The sequence below is a fragment of the Elephantulus edwardii genome, unplaced genomic scaffold (genome assembly GCF_000299155.1).
Source record: "Elephantulus edwardii isolate Elephantulus edwardi_28Jun2011 unplaced genomic scaffold, EleEdw1.0 scaffold00040, whole genome shotgun sequence".
Lineage (NCBI taxonomy): Eukaryota > Metazoa > Chordata > Mammalia > Macroscelidea > Macroscelididae > Elephantulus > Elephantulus edwardii.
Window position 1 is genome coordinate 9,929,385 of NW_006399790.1, and position 22,749 is coordinate 9,952,133.

Consider the following 22,749-nt stretch of genomic DNA (forward strand, 5'->3'; position numbering starts at 1 on the left):
AAAGTCAGTTCTGATTAATGTTTTATTATTATTTTGTGTGTGTACTGTCAAATCAGATCTGACTGGTACAGGAGGAGATTTTCCCTCCTTCTTCAGCAGAGCATCTGGTGGATTCAAACCACGTACCTCTGGGACTGCAGTGCAGCTTCTTGCCACTAGGCCACCAGAGCTCCCTAAGAGTAATATTTTCATTAACATTGTATGTCTTCAATTTTATATTACTGTTACTCTTCTTAAGTAGATATTATGCTATTACTATGTTACGAGGAAGTACAAGAAATTCACCTTTTAATTAAAACATTGTTGACAAAATTTCTGTCCAGTGGGTTAAAAAACTGTTACTTGCTTCAGTATTCTATGTATTTTTGAAAGTAGCTAATGGTCATCACCATTTTTTTCTTTTAAAAATATTTTCTTTTCATTATAATAGCTTTATAGCATGTTTCATTCATATACATTGTATTTTATATAATCTTTCATTTACATTGTGTTTCATGCAATCATTCATATACATTCTATTTTCCATTTTTATACTAGTTTTATGACAAAAATTGAATACATTGTTTCTCACACAAGATCCTTCCTGTTTCCCTCACCACTCCCTTGAAATTGTGTAGCTGCATGAGTAATTCTATTTACTTTCTTTTGCAACTTTGTGTCCATAGAGGATACTATATATGCTATGTGACCCCACATTTAACAGAATGAAACATTGCTCAGGCCTGTGCTATCCTCACAATCTCTGTTGTGCTTAAATTCACATCACAATAATTTTTAAAAGTTCTTTAATAAAATAATCTTCCTACATTAGTTGTATAAAATATATACATAACAAGTTTATCAAGAAACAAACAAACCCACATACTCATTGCAGAATTTCCACCCTCCTTCCCCTACAGGACTTCGATTCTTGGTTTGACACAAAAAATTGTCTTGGTGATCAAAAACTTGTGGAGAGACTTCATGCAGTAAGTAATAATCAAAATGAAAATTCAGTAAATAAATAAGTTTAATTGATCCAGGAAAGAAACCAGTATAGAATTGCTATTATGTCCTCAGCTTCGCTATAAAACCAGAGCCAATGCTGCTCTGACTCGCATGGCCATGCAGATAGAGTAGAATTGCCTCATAGGGCTCCCCAGGCTGTATGAAGTCTTGACAGAAGCATGTAGCCACCTGTTTCTCCCAAAGACTGGCTTGTGGGTTCAAACCACACACGTTTTGGTTAACAAGTCCAGTGTTAATCACCAGAGCTCTTATCACAAGAGGCCTTTTGGTGAAAGAAGGAAGCAGAAGAGTTGTACTCAGAGGAGTGCAATAGGAGAAAGACTCGGCTGGCCATTGCTGGGTTTTGAAGATGGAAGAAGACCAAGAGCCAAGGAAAGCAGGACCTTTATTTTGTCTGGCCTCTCTCCATGGATAATGTGGTCCTCACCAGTAGAGGTTATTTGTTCTCCTGCCTCACAAACCCTCAAGATGGTTTCTGTAGTCTAATAATTCTCCCCTGTCTTCTAAGCTACTGTTTAGTCACTGTCATGCATAAAATTCCTTTCTTACAGTCTGCCTTGTGTGTGCATCTGCCTCCTACCCTTTCTCTTGACTACCATCTACTCAGAACTTCCTCACATTCAGTTTGTTTTCCTCACATTCACTAGTTTTCCATTCTATGATAATAAATTTTCCATTCTGTGATAACAAGCCTCTTCTGTTCTTCTGGAGTCCCTGGGTGGTGCAGATGGACTTGGCTGCTAACCCAAAAGTTAGAAGACCAGATCAGGTTCATGTAGAGGAACCTTACAAGAAAGGCCTGATGGTCTATTTCTGAAAAATCTATCATTAAAAACCCTGGAGAAGAACAGTTCTAGAGACTTGGCAATAGGTCACAAAACGTTGGCGTTATTCTGTTTGACAACTAATTGCTCCTTAGAAGCAGAGAGAGTGAGATTTCATCTTCCCGTCTTTGTGCATATCATCAGGAGTAGTCAGATCCTGAAAAAGGACGTCATCGGTGGAACAGTAGAGAGTCAGTGAGAGAGAGGAAGATCCTCACTAAGATGTATTTACGCAGTGACTAGAACAAGAGGTTGAGGCACCGGGGAGATTGTGAGGAGGAGCAGAATTGGCCAGGGTTCCATTCTACTGTATATACAGTCACTGGGAGTTGAATTCAACTTGATAGCACCTAACAACAACACAGTGGCTCCTTCAGCCACGTTACTTTTTCAGTACCTATTGTTTTACATTACAGAGACTTCTTTTTCCTGTCCATCAGCCCATTTCTGCTGTTACTGTTATGTATCTTTAATATTTTTCTATCACTTAAACTACTCTTTTGCCATTATTCCAAAACTCCTCCCCCCCCCCATACTTGCCCTAAAGACTCTAAAATAAAATACTGGTATTCCTGGCAACTTTATTGTTGTTGTTATGTGCCATCAAGTCACTGGTGACTCATAGTGACCCCGACAACTACACACCAGCTAACCCTCTTAATACTCCTCCTCATATTAAACCAGAGTGGTATTTCCTATTCGCCTACGCTATCCTTCGATCTATCCCTAATAAACTTGGAGGAGTCCTAGCCTTAATTATATCTATCCTTATTCTCTTTCCACTTCTCCACACCTCTAAACAACGAAGCTTTATATTCCGCCCAATCAGCCAATTCCTATTGAGTCTTAGTAGCAGATCTATTTACACTTAATGAATCGGAGGACAACCAGTAGAACACCCCTACATCATCATCGGCCAACTAGCATCAATCTTATACTTTACACTAATCCTCACAATCATACCCATTGCTAGCCTAATTGAAAACCACATACTCAAATGATAATCTAAAATCAAGTCCTAAGAGTATAACAATTACTGTGGTCTTGTAAACCACCAATGGAAATTAATTTCCTTAGGACATCAGGAAGAAGATAAATATCCCACCTCCAGCACCCAAAGCTGGCATTCTAATTAAACTACTTCCTGCTTATTTGTGTGCTATGTATATCGTGCATATATTGTATCTCCCCATATACTAGTATATATATACACATTAATATATTAATCTTACATATCCCTATGTTTAATCGTGCATACATTTATTATCCCCATGCATATAAGCTAGTATTAAACATCCTTGCTAGAGCCCTATTCACTTACATCTCACCCTTAATCAACCCAAAGTCCACCCTTATCCTTCAAACCATGCTTATCATCACCCTTATCTTTCTATAATCACCAACCTTCGAGAAACCAACAACCCTTCCACTTTATACCTCTCTCCTCACTCCGGGCCCATTAAATGTGGGGGTTTCTATACTGAAACTATACCTGGCATCTGGTTCTTTCTTCAGGACCATCTCGCCTAAAATCGCCCATTCTTTCCTCTTAAAGAATGTACAAGAGCCCTTATACCCTGCTCTATCTTGTACTAACTCTATTGTCTCTGACACATCGACCCCTGTTACCCCAGTCATTGAATCAATCCATCTCATCTAGGATCTTCTTCTCTTGTGCTGCCCCTCCACCCTCCCAAGCATGATGTCCCTCTGGTCTCTCCTTGCAATATGCCCAGAGTATGTCACACGAAGCTTTAGAATCCTTGCCTTCAAGGAGAAGCCTGGTTTCACCCTCTCTAGGGACAACCTGTTTGTTCTCCTAGCAGTACTCTTCTGCAGTACCACAGCTCAAAGACATCAGTTCTTCTGTCATCCGTAGTCATTTTCAGCTTTCTGATGCTTAGCAAGTAATTACTAAGACCATGGTCTGGATCAGGTGTTCCTTAGTCTCCAGACTGACATCATTGCTCTTCATTACTCTGTAGAGGTCCCTGACAACAGACTTTCCTGATGCAATTCAGAAACAACTAAATTGCACCAACAACTAGAGCCAAAGAGGAGGAACTAGAAGATTTCTATCAACTTTTACAGTCAGAAATGGTTTGATTAGGCAATCAAGATGCATTAATGGGTGACTGGAATGCAAAAGTTGGGAACGGAAAAGAAGGATCAGTAGTTGGAAAACATGGACTTGGTAACAGTAATGAAGCTGGAGATGATAGAGTTCAGTACAATCAAATATTCATTGCAAATACTTTTTATAAGAAACAAATACAGGCTACACACAGATTTCACATGATGTTAAACAGATCGATTACATCTGTGGAAAGAATCACTGGAGAAGCTCAATATCAGCTATGGAAACTAGGCCAGTTGCTGATTGTGGAATAGACCACCAACTACTCATATGCAAGTTCAAACTGAAGCTAAGAAAAATTAAATCACATATACAGGACCCAAAATTTTATCTTGAGTGTATCCCAGTTGAATTTCAAAACCATCTTGGATAAAGGTTTGAGGCCTTAAACACTAATGAGTCAAGATCAGATGAGCTGTGGGAGGATATCAAGAATATCATCCATGAAGAATGCAAAAGGTTATTACAAAGACAGAGGAAAAAGAAGAGACCAAGATGGATGTCAGATGAGACTCTGAATATTGCACTAGAGTACCAAGAAGCCAAAGCAAAGGGAAGAAATCAAGAAAATAAGGAGATAAGCAGAAGATGTCAAAGGGTAGTATGGGAAGACAGAGTAAAGTATTGTAATGAAATATGCAAAGAGCAGGAGTCAGAAAAACAAAAGGGCTGAACTAGCTCAGCATTTCTTAAGCTGAAGGAACTGAAGAACAAATTCAAGCCTTGAGTTGCAATACTTAAGAATGCTTTGGGCAGAATATTAAACGATCCAGGAAGCCTTAAAAGAAAATGGAAGGAATATACACAGTCACTGTACTAAAAGGACTTGGCGGCACAAAGAATTTCATGAAACAACATAAGAGCAAGAGCCTGTGGTGGCAACCTTATAGAACTGAGTAAAATGGCCCCAGAAAGATTCCAGGACTGTAAATCTTTATAAAAGCAGACTGCCATGACTTTCCAGTGTGGTTAGCAGCTGAGCGCTTTTACCATGGTGCCACTAGGGCTCCGACATTTCTCATTACGTTGCTGTTAATAAATAGGTGGTTCATACTGTTAAATATTTTATATGCTTTTCTCTAAATGATCACTTCTTAGGTTTTGAAACCCTTTCTGTTACGTCGCATAAAAACTGACGTAGAGAAGAGCCTGCCTCCTAAAAAGGAAATCAAGATTTACTTGGGACTCAGTAAGATGCAACGAGAGTGGTGAGTGAGTTTTTCTGATTTCTCTGAAAATGTATTAATGTAGAAGGATTTTCTTTTCCACACCCTTTTAAAAATTGTATTTGAAAGGCTGCAAATCATACTGCGTTTTCATAAAATCAGACATTTTGTGTACATTAAGTACAATTGCCCATCAACAAACAAAAGGATAGAGAAACTATGGTATATATATTCACACAGTGGAATACTACACAGCACTGAAAGTCAAGGAACTTACGAAATATTAATACAAAATGGGTGACCCTGGATGACATTATACTGAGTGAAATATCTCAGTTACAAAAGGACAAATACTGCATAGTGCCACTGCTGTAGAACAGGACTGACATAGGGTTATGGAGAAACTAAGAAAAGAGGGGATAAAGAATCTACGTGGCATTGAAACAGATGAGGGAAAGAACTGTTGAAAAGGAGTATATGATTAGCTATTATTTGCATGACAACAGTCCAGAATAAGAGATGCATAGCAAAGTTGACTGGCCAGAGGAGGGAGGAAATTGGCAACAATGAAAGAATTTTTTTAAAGAGACAAGCCAAGTGGGGGAACGTAAGGAGGAAATTGTGCAACAATGAATCAATGGAAATCCAAGTTCTTGGTAAACTTGTTAAAATCTCAATAGAATTTAAAAAAGTCCAATTGATTAATGTAATGAATTATTAGAATGTCATTCTCCTCCTTTGAGATTTACTGCCTCTAAAAATTCACTGAAGGGTCAGCTATGAGTCTGTTTCAACTTGACGGCACATATAAACAACACCACTCAAATTCTTATTGAATATTGCCTTTCCCTTAACTCAACTTACCTTTTAATTTTTATCCCCCCCTTGCCCTTCTTGTCTTTGTTAGCCCAAGATTGATTCCGTGTGTAATCCTTTCTTTAGCTTTTTATATTAGTTATTTTATTCCATAGTTGTTCTTTTGTGACTAACTTCTGTCACTCAGCATAATTTGTTCTAGGTTCATTCATGTCATAAAGTATTTTTTAAAAATTGATAGTTTTTTAGTGGTGCATCATACTCTATTTTTATTTCCATTAAAATTTACTCACATGTAAGGATTGGCTTTATTAAAATTAGATTTGTAGTGGTTCTGTCATACTTTGAGTCCAATAGGAAATGGAAAATTATGGATTTGGGAAAGAATGTGGACTTGAGAGTCTTGTAGATAAGTGTTTGAATCCTGAAGTTTGCGTCTTCACAGGTACTTTTTTATTTTATAATTTTTTTATTTTTAATTTCAAGGAAAATTTACAGAGACTTTGGATTTCCATTCATTCATTGACAGGTATTTTAATTTGAGCAAGGAATGTAAACTCAGCTTCCCTACTTTAAAAAGGGCAGAATTAAAGAGAATTAAACACTTTGCACATGTGTTAGTTCGTGCTTTTTTCAGTCAGTGAAAACAACAACAGCAATAATAATAATGATGTAATGAATGAAATTGTCAGTGTGGACATTACAAATACAGAAGCTGAAATAGTTTGAGAAATACAAGGAAAGTAGCAAATTGACAGGGGCGGTGCCAAAGACTCATAAATGGGACATGCTAATAATGTAGTAATGTTGTTAAAAGAAATGAACTGTTGGCTTAAATGAATTAGACCACATGTAAAATATGTAGTGGCTGCTTTATAAAATATACATGCCAATTCTTTGAACCCAAACATAAGATAAAACCTGGCTTTTTACTTTATTGTGGTCTTGAGTAAGTTGTTTAACTTGACTTACTTGCTTAAATGTCTATCTATAAAATGGGAGATGACACTTAACACATCTTAGGGTTGTCATGGTTTAATGAGATGAATCTTAGAAAGTAATTGACATGATACAAGATATACACATTCAGTATAATAAATTAAAATAATTGAATGTTGTTATTGTCTGGTATGTATATATGTTAATTTTTTATGAAGGTCTAGGAAAGAGAATGAAATTATTTACCAGATCATTATAAAATTAAAAGATTTATAAGAAAAAAATAACTGATGAAGTTAGGAATAAGAATTTGAGAATTTTTTAAGCTCAAATAAAAGATGGATGCCAACTATCAGCAAATACATGAGTTATTTATTGCCTATAGATTCTTGACTTGTGCATGGAATAATTATTAGCTGACAACAATTTGTAGTAGTAGATGAAACTGGAGAAAACAGATTTACAGGTAGTAGCCATGTTAAAATGTACAAATCTTTACTTGTTTCTTGTTCTTACTAGTTAGTTTTAGGCTCTCATCAAATCTTGCAGTTTATTTTACAGTGAGAATTTAAGCTGATCACCAAAGGGATCTTTGTTTATGGCATTGACTTTTCAAATAATCAGTGGCTAATTGTCATTTTGAAATTTAGGTACACAAAAATTCTGATGAAAGATATTGATATTTTAAATTCTTCTGGCAAGATGGACAAGATGCGACTCTTAAATATTTTGATGCAACTTCGAAAGTGTTGCAATCATCCTTACCTGTTTGATGGGGCTGAACCTGGACCCCCGTATACCACCGATGAACACATTGTCATCAACAGTGGTAAAATGGTAGTTCTGGATAAATTGTTGGCCAAACTCAAAGAACAGGGTAAATTCTTTAATTCTTTTTTTAATTTTAAAGTACATGTGTAATAAATTCATATTAATGAGTTGTGTATGAGTAAAATGGTCCATATTCATCTATTATTCATTCATTCATTGTTCAGCAAACATTGTTGAGTGCTTATTCTTTGCCAAGGATTACCCTTTTGACTAGTTGTACAAAGATGGTAAGACAACAGCCCTTGTCTTGTAGAAGTTCACAGTGTAGTGAGAAAGACAGACCTGAGCAGAAGTCCGTGCAGATCACTGTGATTAAGTGCTGCTTTAGAGGCCTGTGTGAAATGTTGAGACGCTGGGAGTTGGGGAAATTATCCCAGAGGATCTCAGAGGTGAGTGCTGGACAATGTGCAGGCATATACTATGTGAAAAGGAGGTGCAGAGCATTCCAGGGCAGAGAAGTGGAAATCTAAATAAGGGAGTGAGGGAGTTTAGGGCATTTGAGGTAGCATAGCAGTTGAGGAATCTGGGGAAATGGGATGGCATCAAAGGCATACGGGACCATTTTAAACCAAGCTTAAAGGAGTTTGGGCTTTGTTTTGAAAATGGGGTTGGAGTCATTGAAGACTACTGTCTTCGGTTATAGAGAGTTGTATGTTGGGAAGAGAACCTGAAAGCAGTGTGAAGGATCTCGTGAGGCTGTGGGACTAGCAATGAGAGATTAGTAGAGACCATTGTAGTATTCTAGTGTGAAATTGTATAGACTCATTACTCATTCATTTTCAGGACTGAGTAAAGGACAGCAGTAAAGCACATATATCTCAATAGATGTGGAAGCTTTTGAAGACCTTAAAGTGCATAATTTACCACGTGCCTAATTCTACATGGTATACCTTGAAGGATTACGGTATTGGGGTGTCAGAACCTTTGACAATTGGCTTTTCTACCCATTGTGTTCCTCTTGTGTGTGGGAAGTGTGAGGCTGACACAGGATAGAACAGGATTCAGATCTTTTGTTCATAGGGTCACTGTGAGTCATACTCGACTCAATGACACCTAACGACAACAAAGCAGCCATCGTGTTAGCCCTCCTTAGGGACATGGTCTCCAACTAGCTTAAATGCAGACACATCAATAGCTGTGGGATCAATATAAGAGAGTGTGAGTGAGGACAGTGAGGGTGGTGGAGAGACTGTGACTATGGCACTGCTGTGAAGAGACTGTGACAGGGTATAACCAGCAGAACCATAGAAATGGAGCCACTGTTAAGATTTAGATTTCTGCTGGATGATTAAAGGAAAAGCAGATTTATAACTGCTCCGAGGTAAAGTTTGCTGGATGATTGAGGAAACCAGAGGCTTCTTGCATTTGCACTGCTGAACTAAAACCTGAACTTTGACTAATTGAGGAATTGTGTTTTGCTTTTAATCTGGTTTGGGACTGTTGGACTAAACGTGGATTTGTATTGGTAATATTCTTTGCCTCCCTGATTCCCCAACCTATCTCCCTGATAAACCCCACAGCTATAAGTAATGTCTGAGCCAATTTTCAAAAAACATTGAACCCAATGATTAGTAGAAATAGGTGCAGCAGCCTGTGGGGTGGCATTTCTGGCCATATGGGACTATAGATATTATTGATGGGCAAAGTTATCCTTTTTGAAGTGGGTAGAAGTCAAGACTCGGCCTTTTCCATCTTGTATCTGCTCCCTTTGCAGGTTAATACGTGTATTGAGTGTTCATGTGCTGTATTGCATTTAATGTAGAATTTTTATAACTTTCAAATTCACTGTCCACAACTTGAGTGACTTACGTTTTTTTCCACTCTTACTGAATTGTTTTAGGCTCAAGAGTTCTCATTTTTAGCCAAATGACTCGCTTACTGGACATTCTGGAGGATTATTGTATGTGGCGTGGTTATGAGTATTGTCGACTGGATGGACAAACCCCACACGAGGAAAGAGAGGTGAGGACGAGAAAATAAAAACTTCAAAAGTTCAAGTTCCACTAAGCTGTGTTGTTCACGGTTAGGTAGTGTTGAATGTTTGCCTTTTCTCTAGCTTGGTGCATTGAATTTCTCACTACCATCTCTTTCTCTCTTAGATCTTCAATTTGGCTTCCATCCCACCGACTCTATACACATCATCCTTTCCAAGTTCTTCAAAGGCATCCTCACTTACCTAGAGGACACTACACTATCACATCCTTATCTTCTCTAAGCACTGTTCTCTCTGACCCTTTGGATCACTGTTTTCTCGGCTTGCTCTCTGACCTCTGGTTCTGTGTTCTTTTCCTTGATTTGCCTCCTGCAGTAGACCCTCGCCATTCGTGGAGTTTCACAGTAGATTGAGATTTTGCCTGTTCATGAGCAACCTTAAATACAGATGAAACACAGTCATTGGTAAAGGGAATACTAATTTGTATCTGAAAGAATTTTGGGGGAAAAATTAAATGAGCCAATGTAGCTAAAGGTGGTTAGCATGAATTTGGCTCTCAGAATATGAAAGGTTGGTGTGCAGTTGTGCGTCACGTAGCTAGTGAGTAATCCTACCTGTCAGCACCCAGAATCGTTGTCAAATTTGGAAATTCCTGAAGATTCTCTCTCACGAATGTCCTGGGTCGAAGGCATTTTTAACTCTTTAAAACAAAAGTGCTTTTTTGAAGGCTTTACTGTTTACTTTCCGTTTTCTATGCTCTCTTGGGACTCTCAGTCTTTGACTTCTGTCTTAAGTCTGTACTCATGCTCTGGGCAGAGCTCACGATGTTACGGTCTAGAGGACAATGCCTTGACATTGGTTTCAGAAGAATCAATCAATTTTAGCATCAACTCCACTACTTTGTAACGTGCAAGCCATTTAATTCTCTGAGCCTCAGTATCTTTTACTGTATTATAAAGATGATGTTTATATCTTTGCTTCTCTTTTAATAATGTTATGAGGATCAGTGGAAATACTAGATATGAACACAGCTTTGAAACTCCCGTGCAGTGTCCACTTCCAGTCATGAATTTGCGCATAGGGTTTCTAGTCTCAGTTTTGGGAGCCTTTCTCATGCTATAAGGAATGACTCTTAACGTCTGCTCTTCTCCTTCCATAGTAACAACGGACACTGTATCCTTTATGGGCCCTTTTACGGAAACCTAGCTGTAGGATAGGATCATGTAAGTTCAGCAAGTACCTAGGTCCTTTTCAGATAAAGCCTTTTACTATGAACCCACTTTGGAGAAAGAATTGTAACAACACAGAGCAAATTTCCAAAGCATACACTGTTTGCTATAATGTGTCCACTTTCTCTAAAATGGTAACTTGAAGATAATTTATTTCAGGGGATAGGTTTTTCTACATCTACATTCAGTGCAGGCCATATGGTACCATTTGAGGTGATGTTTCACCCTGGGGTCGATCAGAGCTGAAGAGTAGGTGCTTTCTGACCTCAGTTAGCCAATTTGCATTTCCCACTCATCTTTCAGCTCATGGACAATGTGGACGTATCTACTTTATCTGGTTTTTAAAATTTCAAATTATGTTCTTCCTTCAGAGACTTTGAGTTACATAGGTCCTTCAATGTGGCACAGATAAATCAAAGCTGTTCCTTTTGTGTTTGGCAGCACTGTCATTTTTATTATTCTCAGGAAAAGGCAGGCCACAGTTTGAGTCTGTCTCATTGTTTACCAGCCTTTAACAAGCCACGCCTTCTTTCTCAGGTGCTTGCAAATTTGCCCTTTCTCAGCTAGTTAAGCCTTTGGTCATCCACCAACTCAGTTCCTGTAACCTTTACTTAATTGGCCTCCTGTACCTTTGCAGAGAAAGGAAAGGAACATTTGTCAAGCACCTGAGATGAGCTAGGCAGCTTGTTGAATTCAATTGAATTCTCCCAGAGGCCCGGGGAGAGCATCAGTGTAATTTTCTTCATTTGAAACTGCGCCTCAGAGAAGTTAAATGCTTACACTGATTCACAGCTGCAATAGCGGGTTGAGCTGTTATTCAAGCCCAGGTTGTGTGGAAAGCCTTTCACTGTCTCCTCTAAACCCACCTGCCTCTCACTACGGCCTGCTGCCTTCTTTGCTGCCCTCTCTACATGCTGTACTGACTGCTGTAGTAGTGCAAGTCATCTTCCCTGCCTGTAACCTTTGACTGTGCTCTTCTGTTCAGTTATTGTTGTGTGCTGATTAGTGAGTTCTGACTGACAGTGACCCTGGGTGGACCTTCCTCTTAGTCTTATTGGGAGCAGATTACTAGGTCTTTTCTCTCACAGACTCCGCTGGTGGATTTGAACCACTGCATTTAGCTTTTTAAAACCTCGCTGACTGTGTTTTGTGATTATAAAAATGATGAAAGGGAAATTTCTAAGGGAAATTTGGGAAATATTTCTTGCTAATCTATGTGTGTATATAAGATGCCTAAATAATTTATATATATATATATATATATATATATATATATATATATATATATATATGCCATTTTTTAAGGAAGTACATGCATCTATATATACTATCCTGTCACATTTAATTCAGCTTTATGTTGCGTTTTCTTATCTCACTAGAAAAAAACTGTTATGAAAATAACTTTAGTGTAGTAGTTCATCCTGTAGGTGTATAATTTATCCCCAATTGTTGATTGTTTATGTTGTCTCCAACTTTTCACTACTAGATTATTAAATGAAAATAATCCTAAATACTAAAATGAAAGTCCTGATAAATTTTGTGCACATCTCTGATTATTTCCTTAGGATAAATTCCTAGAAGTGGAATTACTGGGTCAATGGGTATGAACATTTTTAAGACTCTTGATGCATATTGCCAAATTGCTTTCCAGAAGGGTTGTACCACTTTACATTCCCAGCAGCAGTGTATGAGAGTGCCCGTCTCATCGTCCCCTCGTCAACATTGAGTATTATCGTCTTTTTTTTTTTAATCTTCAGAAAATGATACTTTGTTTTATTTTTTTTTGGTGACTAGTGAGTTTAAATAATATTTTGTGTTTAGTAGTCATTTGCATTTGTTCTGTGAATTGTTAATTTTTGTTTTATCATTTTTCTTTTGAAGTTGTAATGATTTTCTAATTGTATGAGATTATTATTTAGTAAGGATACTAACATTTCATTAGTAGTCATTAGTCATTTTGAGGATTCTTTACTCAATATTCCTGGATTATCTTCCTGTATTTCCTCATTATTTATCTGCCTCTTTCAGTACTGAAATAAACCTCCTCCTTTATCTGTTGTTATTCTTCCTGTTTCTAAGCCCTTTTCTCTCTTGGTGGATCTTCTAAGCTACACTGTCATTATTAATCTTTCATAAGTTAATGGAAATGGACATTTCTAAAATCTCATCCCCCAAGATGTATTTCAGCTCTCACTCAGTGAAAATATTTTCACTATCACTGTTCAAAATCAATGATTTATTCTTTGCTTAGTTAAAGCAACCTAAGTGATTGTTCTAAGTTTGTTTTTATTAAAATACATTTTTTAGGGATAGGGAGTTTTATACCATATACCTTTGACATCAATTTACCTAGTACAGCATATATATATATATTTAATTTTTTCAATATAGCAGATATCTATAGATGCTTAATGTGTGTTTTTTTTCTGATGGAAGAATATTATAAAGTGGGTCTTTGAGTATGCATGTTACATTTCTTTGCTGATTTAAGAACTCTGGTATTATAATTTGATTTTTTTTTTGTCTATTTTTCTCCTATTCCCCTTGACAATTAAAAAAAAAATTAAAGGAAGCAATAGAGGCCTTTAATGCTCCCAGTAGTAGCAAATTCATCTTCATGCTGAGTACCAGGGCCGGCGGTCTCGGAATTAACTTGGCCAGTGCTGATGCGGTTATACTGTACGATTCAGACTGGAATCCACAAGTTGATCTACAAGCGATGGTTAGTAATCTTTAAAGATATCCGAAATTTGTCTTAGTTCCCAACATTGTTGTTATTTATACCATACAGAGACAATTGAAGAGAAAATGGTAACAATTTGGGGACGTTTTATTGTTAAAATTGATTATCAAGGAAAATAAAGATGCTGTGCTGATTGTAAAAATAGACAAATGAAGTGTAAGCAAAAAAGAACCACAAACAAAAAAAAATGCACCACACACCCAACTGTAGCATTTGTATTTCCATTTTGGATTTTATCAACAAATACAGATGTCTGTTTCCCCCCCTCATTCCGGAAGAATGAAGTTGCGTTTGTTTTCATGAAAAGGATTAAAAATGTAATCTGTTGCTATTATTCTGTATAACAGTGAAAGACCTGAAAGTACATGGTTCTGCATTTGAGAGAGGTAGGAATTTTAACTTTTATAATTAAACAGTTGGGGAGAGGAGATAAAAGGGAACGAACTGTATTTCAAGTAAACATTTGCTTCTCAACAACACTATTGTGTTGAAATTATTCTCCCATCTCCCCTTTTAAAAATTTCTGTGGAGCACTTGCTCTTAAGTTTCCTTGGTCAGTTTCCTTTTTGACATTTTGGAACACCTTTTCACAGTTTGACTAATTTTAAAATAAGAAATGTCATTTCACTATGCGCAGAGAAGCCAAGATCCAGTGGGACAATTGACTGCTTTTTGGAAGCAATGAAAAACTGATCTCTAAAGAGACATAATGTTAATGGTCCTTCTCTCTTTTTTTTCCTGATAGACAAATAAAAAAATTTATATTGGGGCTTTTGTTTCCCCCCTGTATACTTTGTGGCATCCACTTCCTAAACAACTTGCTTCTGGAAACTCTATGAATTTTGATAAATGTTCATAGTTGTAGAGGGGCTTCAGGTCTTTTGTTTGTAGGGTTGCTCTGAGTCGTGCTTGACTCGAAGGCAATCAACACCACCAGCATACTTTATCACAGTTACTAATAGTTTGGCATTGAACTCTCCCTGTTCCATATGACCAAGTAGGCATAAACCTCATTCAGGTCACTTGTTACTGAAAAGAATTGAAGTATAGCTGCTCTTTCAGGATTTACTGGTTTGAGTTTGAAATTTTAAGTATGTGTGGTACGTATGATACATTCTCTCTTCATAGGCCATGTCGAAATACTGTTCCTCATTTCTTGAGTGTGAATGTTTAACAATTGGTGATTTTTGAACATTATTTCTTTGGTTTTCTCTCGCTGGTGCCTTTGTTCTATCTGTTTGAACCCTGAAAACCTTCTGCAGAGTGAAAGGGCAAGTATTGGTATAAACTCACTTACATAAATAAAGCAAGTATTTAGAAACCAGAAATTAGTTGCCAGGATGAAAAGGAGAATTTTTGTTTAGTATAGAGTTTTTGTTAATGGTAGTATAATTATTTCTTTAGGAATAGTGAGAAAGTTTGCACAGCTAGAAGAATATTATTGATGGCATTCAATTATATATCTAAACATTATTGCATTGAGCTGTTTTTGGTGTGTATATTTTTACCACACACACACACAAAAAAAAAAAAAGCCCCCAGCTATTTCTATGTTATCAGAGGTAGCCACCTGGCTACCTCGAAACCATAGAACCCGTTCTAGACCACTATGTGGTAAGGGTATTCATCTCATTAATTCTTAGGACCCTATAATATGTGTCTCTGATTTGCCTCAGTAAGCAGAAGGAACTGCTTGATGATGAGATAAAGCAGACTTTGGTCACCATAGCAACCCTTGCTAACTACTCTATCCCTTTTAAAGCTCCTTGCTAGTTTGCAAGATGTTTGTATTTAGTAGCATAAGTTACTTAGTAACTTAATTCAGAAACTTTGAGCTCCCTTTCCTCTTTAGCTTAAAGGCACTTTGCCTTTTGCTCTTATTAATGGTATGGCATAAAATTTTGTAGATTTCTCTGCTCATAGGGGCTTCAGTATTCATCATCTTCCTTTCCAAAGTGGCAGGCTTAGACAGGTAATTGATAATTTCAAAGCATATGATGCCTATATTGTAAATTCCTAGAATTGCCAGTATCTCATATTGGGCTTTTCTTCTACTAGGATCGAGCACATCGTATTGGTCAGAGGAAGCCTGTACGTGTATTCCGTCTCATCACTGATAACACTGTTGAAGAAAGGATTGTAGAAAGAGCTGAGATAAAACTGAGACTTGACTCAATTGTTATACAGCAAGGTACTTACGTGTATACACTTAATGAGATGGATTTTTTAAAGTGTGGATTGTTTAGAGCATCCAAGCTTAAACCCTTGCACTCAACATATTGAGTAGATTGTAGAATATGTAATTTAACACCAATAGTATGTATTTAACAATTAAATGTAATACATCATCTTGGATTCGATCCTGACTCTAGTGAAGGTGGTGAAAATAGCAGCCGAAAGGGACATTACTAGGAAAATGCACAGAACTTGAAGTTTAAGTTATGAATCAGAAAAGAATTTTTTAATCCACATTATATTTTATATCTATAATGTGTTTATATACAGCACACTAGAGGAGACTGCCCATCTATCTGGTGTAGAGTAGCTGGCGGATTAGAACCACCTGCCTCTGTGATAGCAGCTCAGTGATACCCACTAGTCAACCAGTGCTCTTTAAGGTGTGCCTGATCCAGGGCATGGTCTTTGCAATTACTTGGTATGCATCAGAGAGCTGGATAATGACTAAGGATGATCGAAGAAGAATCAATACGTTTGAGTTGTGCTGCTGGAGAAGTATATTGAACATAGCATCAACTGCCAAGAGAACGAATAGGTCTGTCCTGCAGAGGGTGAAACCAGTTTGCTCATTGGAGACAAGGATTTTGAAGTTCCATCTCACATACTTAGGGCATGTCACTAGAAGGGACCAATCCTTGGAGAAGGACATTACACTTGAAAGGGTAGGATCAATTTAGAAGTCGATGACCCTGGATAAAATAGATTGATCCAGTGACTGTGGTAGTGAGGTCAGGTGGTCAGAGATGGTGAGGTTGGCTCAGGGCAGGCGTCAGAGCCAGTGTCCACAGTGGGGTTATGGGTCAGAGTTGATTTGACAGCACATAGTAACAATGTGTTTATGTAAGAAAATAATCTTGGTTTGGGGGAATATCCCCTCAGCTGTTGAGGCCCAAAAAGATACAGCATCTCTAATATTTTTTTTTCCCTCTAAAGGATAAGGGGGTTCTGCATGTTACAAAGTGTTATCTTTCTAGCCGTCAACCAAAAGTAGGTTTAAGGTTTGAGTCCATCTAAAGGTACTGTGGAAGAAAGTCCTGGTATCTACTTCCTAAGATATTAGCTATTGAAAATTCTGTTGAACATTGTTCCAGTCTGTGAGGATTGTCTGTTTTATGGGTAAAAATTGACAGAGAAGTATAGATAAAGTTACAGTAAGGGAAATCACTACAATATAAAGGGTGTATGAGAATTCTTTGTTGTATTCTTTCCAACTTTTTCTGTGGGTTTAAAAGAATATGAAAAGAAAATGTCACCCACTCCCAAAAGTATGTTCTTTGAAAACATAGCATTATTATTATTTAGCAGGTAAAATGTCTAATTCACAGATTTTTTAATTATACAGCTGTTGTTGTGTACCACTGAGTTGCAACTGACTCAGAATTGCCCCTCCAATAGGATTTTAGAGGTGGTACATCTTTATCTTGTGGAGCAGCTGGTGGATTTGAACTGTGTCCTGTGGGTTGGCTGTGTAACTCCTTAACACCAAGTCACCAGAGCTCCCTAAATAGACGGTAGAGGGTACCTTTTCATACAGATTGTTAAGTGCAGTGTGGTCAGAACTGACTCATAGCTGACCCTCCAGTGGGCTTTGCCCATCTTTTTCCCATGGAAGAACTGGCGGATTTGAATTGCCTGCCTTCGGGGTTGGAGCTGTACTCCTTATCATTTAGCTACCAGAGGTCTCTTTTTGTATGTAGAGATTCATATATGTATCTATATATTTAAATTTTATCAGAGGACTTTTCTGCCCTGTTGGGTGAGAAGAAGGACGGCCTTTAACAGTATGGATTGACACAGTAATTGCAACAATGGACTGGGGCATGTTGGGGATTGTGAGGATGGTACAAGATAGGGCAGAAATCTACTGTTCATAGGATCGCTGTGAGTTGTTGTTGACGTCTAACAACATCATTGGATTTTAACTGAATGTTCTAGAAGGAAATTAGTAAAAAAATAAATAGTCTGGGAGAAGCAAAACCAATAGGGTGGGTCATTAAAAAAGCAACTTTAAAGTTTATTACTTTTCTGTTCTTGTGAAGCTTTACTTATAGATGTGTAGAATGGTATCTGATGAGAACTATTAGCCTGTGGGTTTTTTAAAGAATATAACTGAATATATGTAATATTTTTTTTTAATTAGGAAGACTTATTGACCAGCAATCTAACAAACTGGCAAAAGAGGAAATGTTACAGATGATACGTCATGGAGCCACTCATGTTTTTGCTTCTAAGGAAAGTGAGCTAACAGAAGAAGACATTACAACAATTCTAGAAAGAGGGGAGAAGAAGGTTAGTTAACGTGACATTTTATTTCCAATATACGTTTCTTTAAATGAGTATATTTCTGTATACTTCTTCTGGCATCTACTGAAATACAGGTGACTCATTTCATTTCAAGTGACTCATGCTCTCTCTAAGAATTTGTATATTAATTTTTCAGGAGTGGTTTAGGGTTTTGGGTGTAATATTCCATGAGAATAGAGGAGGAATGAGCAGTTTAAAATTTGGTAACCCTCTCACAACTCATTATTTATGGGTTAGAACCTACTCGTAGCTGACCCTCCAGAGGGCTTTGTGAGATTGTAAAATCACATGGGAGGATGTTGTGCATGTGTCTCCTAAGGAGCCATCGGTAGATTAATCTAGTTCCTTATTATTGAGATTTTCTATTTATTATTTCCTATTCTTTAAAAAAGCCAAGTTATCTTTGCATTTATTAACATGTGTCAAGACTGCACTTGTTTCTATACTGGATTAGAAATCGTCTACTGACACATTGTGTTACCTAACAATACTGCGTTTTGTGAATCTTGCACGAAGAAACAAAGCATAATTTGCCATAGTTTAATAGACTGCTTTCAGAATATATGAGATTTTGTGTGGAATTTACCTTTCTTAAAAATTACTGTTGACAATTTTGAATATCAGTGAAATAAATCCATCCTTGTTGAGTTGATGTCTCCAGTAGGACAGAGTAGAACTATTATAGAAGCAGACTGCCACCTCTTTGTCCCATAGTGCAGCTGGTGGGTTTGAACTACAGACTTTTCAGCTAGCAACCAAGCACTTAACCACGGCATAAGCAGAATAGTGTGGTATAATGTACTCCCCATGTGGTCGTCACCCACTTCACTCTTCAATCAGTGCTGCCCTATCCACATTCTCCCTCTCATTCATTCCCCCTCTCCTGGATTATTTTAAGCAAATGGCACACATAAAATATTTTACTATCTTTGAGCTCTGGGGGCTTCTTGTTGTGTACCATAGAGTGAGAATGAACTCATAGCTGACCCTCTGGTGGTTAATCACATCGGATGTGATTGCCTCTCTTTCTTCCACACAGCAGCTGGTGGCCTCAAACTGTGTGCCTTCGGGATTGCAGCGCAGCTTCTTGTCACTAGGCCACCAGAGCTCCCTGGTGGCTTAGTGATAAGGATTTGTGTTGATAATGCAAGGGTATGCAGTTCAAATCCATCAGCTGTTTTGCATGATGGGTAGTCTTCCTTATCTATGCTGAAAAGATTTCAAAGAAAACCTCTGTGAAGATACTTGGGAAGATCCATTTAAGTACTTAAAGTACTTGGTGCAAGCTAGGTTGCTATTCACGTTTGCTATTAACATTGCTTTCTTACTCTGTGACTTAACAGACTAAATATTTCATGTCAAACCCTGACTCTTTAAAAAGGGAGAGAATTCACAGAAGTTTCTTGGTGATAGAATAACTAGTAATAATAGTTAGAAGTTACTCAGTGATGGTTTCTAATTTCAATGTGTTCCACTTTAGACTGCAGAGATGAACGAACGCTTGAAGAAAATGGGAGAGTCTTCTCTGAGAAATTTTAGGATGGATACTGAACAGAGTTTATACAAATTTGAAGGAGAAGATTACAGAGAGAAACAGAAGGTAACCTTTAACCCTCATCTATTGATCCAAGTGATCATTTCTCCTCAAAGCAATTTTAAAGTAATTCTGGTTACTTTAGAATAACCTATTACATATAATTTAATAATCTATTACATTATTCTGCTATAGGGTGAAATTTTAGGAAGTCAAAAGATCTCATGCCATCGAATATATTTTACTGTTGGGTTTTATTTTTATCCTCACCATCTTTTAGAATAACTTATTATATACAATAGAATGACCTATTACATTATTCTGCTATAGGTGAAATTTTAGGAAGTCGAAAGACCACATTTCATCTGGTTTTATATTTAAATTCTGTATTTTACTGGGATTTTTTTTTTAATTCTCACCATAATTTTTGCTTCTGGTACTACTTCTAATCTTGTAATTAAGAAGTAGTTATCAGATTATGGTTGCGTGTCTGGACTGTATCACTAATGATATGATACTCAATTTTCTGACCTGTCAAATGAAGATTATATTAGGTGGAGTTCATAGCAGTTCAGGATCATAGAGTAATTTTTTTAGGATTAAATGAGTTAAACACTCATTCACTTAATTGCCTTTAAGTCAGAACACACTCATGGCTGACCCTCTAGTGAGTTTTCAGAGGCTGTAAATTACACCAGGGGAGATTTCCCATCTTTTCCCTGAGGAACAGCTAGTGGATTTGAACAGCCTACCTCTGGGTTGGCAGTGCTTACGCGTGACACTTTGTATCTGAGACACCTACCCCTATTACCCCAGTCACTGAATCAATCAATCTCATCGAGGGTCTTCTTGCGCTGTCCCTCCACCCTCCCAAGCATGACGTCCCTCTCCAGGGATTGATCCCGCCTTGCAAAATGTCCAAAGTATGTCAGATGAAGCTTCAGAATCATTGCCTCGAAGGCGCAGCCTGGTTTCACGCTCTCTTGAACAAACCTGTTTGTTCTCCTAGTGTCCATGGTATATTCAATATTTTTCTGCAGCACCACGGCTCAAAGGCATCTTTCTATCATCCCTAGTCATTGTCCAGCTTTCCAACGCATACCAAGTTAATTGCAAAGACCATGGCCTGTATCAGGCGCACTTTAGTCTCCAGACTGACATCGCTGTTCTTCAGTACTTTGGAGAGGTCTCCCTGACAGCAGACTTTCCCAGTGCAATTCATCTTTTAATTAATTCCCTGGCTGCTGGTGCCAAGAATGTTGATTGTGGAGCCAAGCAAATGAAAGCTGTTAATAATCTCAGTCTCTTCATCATCTATCATGATGCTGCCAAGCGTCCCATTGGTGAGAATCTTTGTTTAGTGAGAACCTTTGTTTTCTTGATGTTGAGCTTCAATCCATATTGAAGGCTACAGTCCTTGACCTTCTGCAGCAAGCGCTTCTTAGAGTTAGAGACTTTGGATTTCCATTCATTCATTGTTGCACTTTTCTCCGTGCCCAACCCTCCCCCCCAAATTTGCTCTTTCCTTGTAAAGTAAAAGTTATTTCATTGTTATACAATCCCTCCCCCAAAGTCCATTCCATTATGCTACCTTCATTCTGGACTCATGACAATAATACCTAATCATATATCCCTTTTAAACAGTTTTCTCCCTCATCTGTTTCAATGTAGTATACATAATTTATCCCATCTTTCTCAGTCTCCCCCCAACCCCAGTGTCAGTCCTGTTTTACAATAGTGGCACAATGCAGTATTTGTCTTTTTGTGACTGAGATATTTCACTCAGCATAATGCCTTCCAGGGTCACCCATTTTGTATGATATTTCATGAGTTCCTTATTTTTCAATGCAGCATGGTAGTTCATTGTGTGAATATACCACAGCTTCTCTATCCATTTGTTTGTTGATGGTCACTTGGGTTGTTTCCAACTTTTTTCCTTTTTTTTTTTTAATGTCCTTTATTTATTTTCAGGAGACTCAATCCAGTATCCCACAGTGCACTTTGGCTTTTTGTCTCCTTTGTTGTTGTTGTTGTTTACTATCGAGTCAGATCTGAACCATAGCTGACGGTCTAACAGGTTTCTGGTGGGTTTTCAGAGGCAGCTCATGGCACAGGAGGAGATTACCCGTCCTTCTCTCTCAGAGAAGCTGGTGGATTAGAATGGCATGCCTTTGGGATTGCAGGGCAGCTTCTTACTAGTACGCCACCAGAGCTCCAATATAATTGGGCCAATTGGCAGCATCATTATGAATGGTGAAGAGATTGAGATTATTAACGGTTTTAGTTTACTTGGCTCCACAGTCAACATTCTTGGTACCAGCAGCCAGGAAATCAAGAGACGAATTGCATTGGGAAAGTCAGCTTTCAGGGATCTCTCCAGAGTACTGAAGAGCAACGATGCCAGTCTGGAGACTAAGGTGCACCTGCTCCACGATATAGTCTTCACAGTTGCTTGCTCTGTATCAGAGAGCTGGACAATGACTAGGGAATTGATGCCTTTGAGCTGTGGTGCTGGAGAAGTGTTGAATATACCATAAACTGCTAGGAGAACAAAGAGGTTCGTGCTGGAGAGGGTGAAACCAGACTGCTCCTTGGGGGCAAGGATTCTGAAACTTCATCTGATGTACTCTGGACATGTTACAAGGAAGGACAGGTCCTTGTAGAGGGACATCATATTTGGGATGGTGGTGGGACAGTGCCAAAATAGGAAGACCTGCAATGAGATGGATCGATTCAGTGACTGGGGTAATGGAGAGTAGGTGTGTCAGAGACCCTGAGGTTGGCACAGGATAGAGCAGGGTTTACGGCTCTTGTACATAGAGTCAATACGAGTCACAAGCGACTCAGTGGCACATAACAACAACAGCAACAACAGTCTATGACAGCTCCTTAATCCTTCCTTGTCTTTGACGACTTTAGGTGCTGTTGCATCTTTTCTGATTCATAATGACCCTTTGTACAATAGAATGCAACACGACTCAGGCCTACACCACGCTCACAATTGTTGCTGTGTTTGAGCCCATTGCTCAAACACTGTGCCAGTTCAT

General features: G+C 38.0%; 1 protein-coding gene across 2 annotated transcripts in view; it reads left to right on the forward strand.

The window, feature by feature from the left end:
* The window catches only part of SMARCA1 (SWI/SNF related, matrix associated, actin dependent regulator of chromatin, subfamily a, member 1), an 87,749-nt gene that overhangs the window by 25,138 nt on the left and 39,862 nt on the right, over window positions 1-22,749 (forward strand). Inside the window, exons 9-17 of one of the 2 annotated variants that reach the window (XM_006885048.1) lie at window positions 900-968; window positions 5,068-5,177; window positions 7,541-7,767; window positions 9,562-9,683; window positions 12,449-12,484; window positions 13,453-13,605; window positions 15,685-15,817; window positions 18,005-18,153; window positions 19,649-19,768. In XM_006885048.1, the coding sequence (XP_006885110.1) occupies window positions 900-968; window positions 5,068-5,177; window positions 7,541-7,767; window positions 9,562-9,683; window positions 12,449-12,484; window positions 13,453-13,605; window positions 15,685-15,817; window positions 18,005-18,153; window positions 19,649-19,768 (1,119 nt within the window). The remainder of the gene's footprint in view (window positions 1-899; window positions 969-5,067; window positions 5,178-7,540; window positions 7,768-9,561; window positions 9,684-12,448; window positions 12,485-13,452; window positions 13,606-15,684; window positions 15,818-18,004; window positions 18,154-19,648; window positions 19,769-22,749) is intronic. The other variant, XM_006885049.1, reaches the window with a different exon arrangement.